At 43.8% G+C, this 1,414-nt stretch overlaps 1 protein-coding gene across 1 annotated transcript; it reads right to left on the bottom strand.

Annotated features, from left to right (window-relative positions):
* Positions 1 to 372: 372 nt before the first annotated feature.
* LOC118732754 (glucose dehydrogenase [FAD, quinone]-like) lies at positions 373 to 1,411 on the bottom strand (the record flags this gene model as incomplete). The annotated part of the gene is made up of 1 exon (XM_036461869.1): positions 373 to 1,411. A coding segment is annotated over one exon (897 nt), but the record flags the coding sequence as incomplete, so codon positions are not given.
* Between the last annotated feature and the right edge of the window lie 3 nt (positions 1,412 to 1,414).

The raw sequence follows: 1,414 nt of genomic DNA, 5'->3' as shown, positions 1-1,414 counted from the left end.
CATTAAGCCTAACTCAGCATATTATCGAAAACGTGTGAAATCGGGAAAAACACCCCTACTTATCATGCAAGGGTAGTTTAGAGAAAGTTGAAACGACGATATTTGATACCTGCGCTGGGTATATAAAGTTTGGCTTCGCCCGAGCTTATACTTCTTTACTTGTTTGATGTTGGTTTGCACCGGGCTTGAACCCAGGCCCTGCGGTCATCGGGAAAGCAGCGGAATATGTTCAAATAAGGGCTCAAGAAAGAGTGAAAGGATTCTTTATATGCAAAAAGAAAGAGGTCAAGACGAAATAAATAGTTTCTTGTGGTTCGCCATTGACACAAAGGACGAAAAAAAATTGCAAATAAATCGTTTATTAATCCGCAAAAAAAAGAATACGATAACATTAGGAAAAAAGTGATCAAATGAGGAAGCCGCGATTCTATTTCTATTACAAATCTACATATACATATATCTTACTGGGCTCCGGCTCTAGCATAGAAAATACAGAACCACCCGCCTAGCGTTATTATCCCTTTGCGTCCAATGGCGTCCAGTCGTCCTTTATGAAGTCCGCGGCGCGTTCCGCAATCATAATGGTCGCTGCATTCGTATTCGCGCTCACCACGTCAGGCATAATGCTTGCATCAGCGACGCGCACATTCCAAGCGCCACGCAGTCGTAGCCGAGGACTAACACACGCAGTGGAATCACCAGATGGGCCCATTTTCACAGTGCCTGTTACGTGGAAGGACGTTGTGGAGAAGTATTTAATGTAGCAGCGCCAATAGGCATCACTTCTATATACCCATTTATCACATTCCTTTATAGGTATACGCAGAATAGTGGCATTTACAGCGCGGTAGGCATGAGTACGCACAAGACGTTCCTGGAAACGCACTCCGCGCAACATACTCTCCAAATCATCGGGATCATCCAGGTAGTTGGGTATAATGCGCGGATTGTCCTTATAGTTCCTACTACTTAGGCGCACCAGTCCTGTCGATTTTGGATGCGAGAGTACATTGAATATATTCATCATATCAGTTTGGTTTATAATGTTGCTTAAATAACTAGCGTACTGTGGTTGCATAGCGGAGATATCTGTGGAAAGCTTCAAAGCATCAATGTCGCTGTAGTGAAAGAAGATATTGTGGAATTCCGTGGTAGGGTACGTTACGTTACTATTTGGCACTGTATTGACGAAACTCACTACTGAAGTGGTGGAATGACTAGAGAGCGGGCCTTTGCCATACATCAGATAGTTAAACATGTTTTCCATGAATTTAGCTTGCCTATCGCGCTCCTTCGGACGCGCCTGCAACTTAAAATACAGCAAGGTCATTAGATGATCCTGCAGGTTGTTGCCAACAGGTAAATCATGCAGCACTGGTATTTGCAAACTATTCAGATGCTCCCTCGGTCCTAC

This window comes from Rhagoletis pomonella, unplaced genomic scaffold (assembly GCF_013731165.1).
Source record: "Rhagoletis pomonella isolate Grant_MI unplaced genomic scaffold, Rhpom_1.0 Rhpom_scaffold_27082, whole genome shotgun sequence".
NCBI classification, from domain to species: domain Eukaryota; kingdom Metazoa; phylum Arthropoda; class Insecta; order Diptera; family Tephritidae; genus Rhagoletis; species Rhagoletis pomonella.
Note: the sequence above shows the minus strand (reverse complement) of the source record. Positions and strands in the feature narration are given on the sequence as shown.